The 2,603-nt window shown below is 35.4% G+C and overlaps 1 protein-coding gene across 1 annotated transcript in view; it reads right to left on the reverse strand.

Moving 5' to 3' along the window:
- The window catches only part of LOC110034025 (serine/threonine-protein kinase D6PKL1-like), a 54,918-nt gene extending 54,015 nt beyond the window's left edge, over positions 1 to 903 (reverse strand). The window contains 1 exon segment of the mRNA XM_020738257.1: positions 1 to 903. This exon segment is cut by the window's left edge and continues 12 nt beyond it. Coding sequence (XP_020593916.1) covers positions 1 to 690 — 690 coding nt within the window. The 5' untranslated portion in view covers positions 691 to 903.
- Positions 904 to 2,603: the final 1,700 nt, after the last annotated feature.

Here is a 2,603-nt window from a genome sequence, read left to right on the forward strand (position 1 = left end):
GGAATGCTGCTCCGTTTCAAAGTGGGTGTAGAGAGTGGGCAGAAAGGGGTGATCAAGGCGCTCCAAAATCTCCCTCTCGGTCTGCGCTCTCGGAAGCTTCTTCCGGCTCTCCAGGGCATCCTTGTTCATAATCTTCAAGGCGAAGAAGCAATTCGTACCGCTGAGCTCTGCAAGGTAGACGGTTCCAATATCCCCACATCCCAGTTTCTTCTGGAGCCTGAAATGGCTCAGCACTAGGTCGCCGTTGCGAGATCTGACGCCTCGGATCGCCTTCCATCGGGCGTCGTTGACCTTGTGGGGTTTGCTCCAGAAGCTCGTCCCGCCGCTACTTGTACTGCACTCCTCACTCCCATCGCTGCTCGTGCTCCCTTCCCCACCTTCAACGACACCCTTGGCTTCGGAGGACGAGTGCTCTGCTATCGCCGGCTGTTCCTGCACGGTAATCCGATCCGACGAGCCAAGAAAAGAGATGGCGGCGGAGTTCTCTACGCAGGCAGCATGAATGCAGGATTTGGGGGATTCCGCGTCTTGACTTTTGACGAGCAGCAGTTGCCTCTGTGAAGAAGAAAGAAGCAGTTGGTTCTGATCATTGTGGAGGAGACGGCAAAGATCATCGTGGCCAGAGGCCGCAGCAATTGGGTTGGTAAGAGGGCTTTCGGGTGCGGGAGAGAAAGTTGATGCGGCGGCCATGGAATCGGGAGATCGTCAGGTGGAGATTCTTCTCCCAGACATGTTAACAACGACTTGAAAGTGCAGAACTCCGGCTTCTTCTTTCTTTCTCCATTTAATTATTAGTTTGCTTTGGTTTCCAAGAAAATATTTCGAGAATAAATGGGGTTAGTAGACTTCGCAAGCTGAAGCGGAGCTAAATACTAGCAAGAACGCTTCGCGTAGGTGATAAAGGAAGGTCAAATGGCCAACCATGTTGAGCTTATTTCTCTTAAGAAATGTTTCATTCTATTTCAAGTTTAAATGTATGAATGATTTTAATATGAATATTATTACTTCCGGTAGGTTTTAGTTTATTAATGATAAATCTTTTATTTTCGGAATACATAACTTTAGGCCTATTAGAAAAGATTTTAAGGAGTCGTAATCTTCATCTTTTATATTTGCCAGGAAATGAAATTTCAAAAATAATCAGTAAGATTGACATCTCTTTAGCCTTTGATTCTCTAATCGGTAAAGATTTCAGTTGACTTTTGCAAGCGTAATTATTCAATTTAATGTTGATTCTCCCTTCATTGAAATTTTTTATTAAAGATCAAAAAGTTATTATTTCTATTATTTATGAATGAAAAATGGAAATCAGCTCCATATGAAGTGTGTTCTACTTTTGTTCATAATCCTTCAACCCGCCCTAAATTTTCCTTTCAACTTGTTAATGTTGTTGTCCCCATGTTTAGAGGAAGGAATTTTAACATGATTAATAATTCATTTAGGAATCAAAGGAATAGTAGCAAATCTTTGAATGTTAGTAAGTCCTTTCAAGGTCCTAGGGATTCTCAAACTAATATGAATATTCCTTTTGTTCCTAATAACTCTTTAGCTCCTAATCCCAATATTTATCTTACTATTACTACTAATATTAATAAATCTACAATTGATATTATCCCTATTTTGCCTTATGTGGTAATTAATAAAGTCTCCTCTACTTTGATTAGTAATTCTTTAATTAATTTGGATAATAAATAATTTTAATCATTCTTTTATGCATTATGTTCAACTTCTAATGTTATTTCTTCTCAGGTTGAAGCTAAAGTTGTTGTTAATTATGTTGGTAATGTTTCTTGTGCTAATAACAACTTGGTTGGTAATGTAAATAATACAAGAAATATTTCTTTTCCCCTTTGATCAAGAGTTAAGAAAGGAAAATCTAAATGATTTATTTCTTAGCTTTCTTTATTTTATTATTTTCTTTGTTTTATTTTTTCTTAATGAATCTTCCTAAGTTAATTTCTTGAAATGTTAGATGGTGTGATAAAGATTCTTGAATTATTTATTCCATAAATCATTTGAAAGAGCATATATTTGTTATTTTATGTCTTTTAGGAACTAAATGTTTTTGTACTATTTCTTATAATATTGCTTTAAATTAATTTAACTTTTTTTCTAATGAAGGAAGTGTGGATAATTTTAGTTTTGCGATAACGATAGAATTTGGATAAAATATAATAAAGGCATTTTACATTTTTAAGCTATCAATATTAATTCTCAGTTTAATCATGGGCAAATCACCTTTTCTACCTCCATTAATTTCTTTGTGGCCATTACTTATGTTGATAACAATGTTTTTAATAGGAAAACTGTTTAGAATTCTACTATATTTATTGTTGAAAATATATCTTCTCCTTTTCTTTTGATTGGTGATTTTAATTATATGTGTCAGATCAATGAAAGGTGGGGGATTTACCTTCTTTACCTAGTAAACTTTCTGATTTCAATAGTTCTATCTCTATGTCTGGTTTCATTAAGCTTCAAAATATGGTGTTCCAATAGTTGGTTTAAAAATCAATTAAACAATCCTATAAGATGTCTTTTGAGGGAGTTCTTTGTAATTCTAATTGGATTAATTATTTTAATGATTCATTTTTCAAAGTTTT

Source organism: Phalaenopsis equestris, unplaced genomic scaffold (assembly GCF_001263595.1).
Source record: "Phalaenopsis equestris unplaced genomic scaffold, ASM126359v1 Scaffold001329, whole genome shotgun sequence".
In the NCBI taxonomy this organism is placed as follows: domain Eukaryota; kingdom Viridiplantae; phylum Streptophyta; class Magnoliopsida; order Asparagales; family Orchidaceae; genus Phalaenopsis; species Phalaenopsis equestris.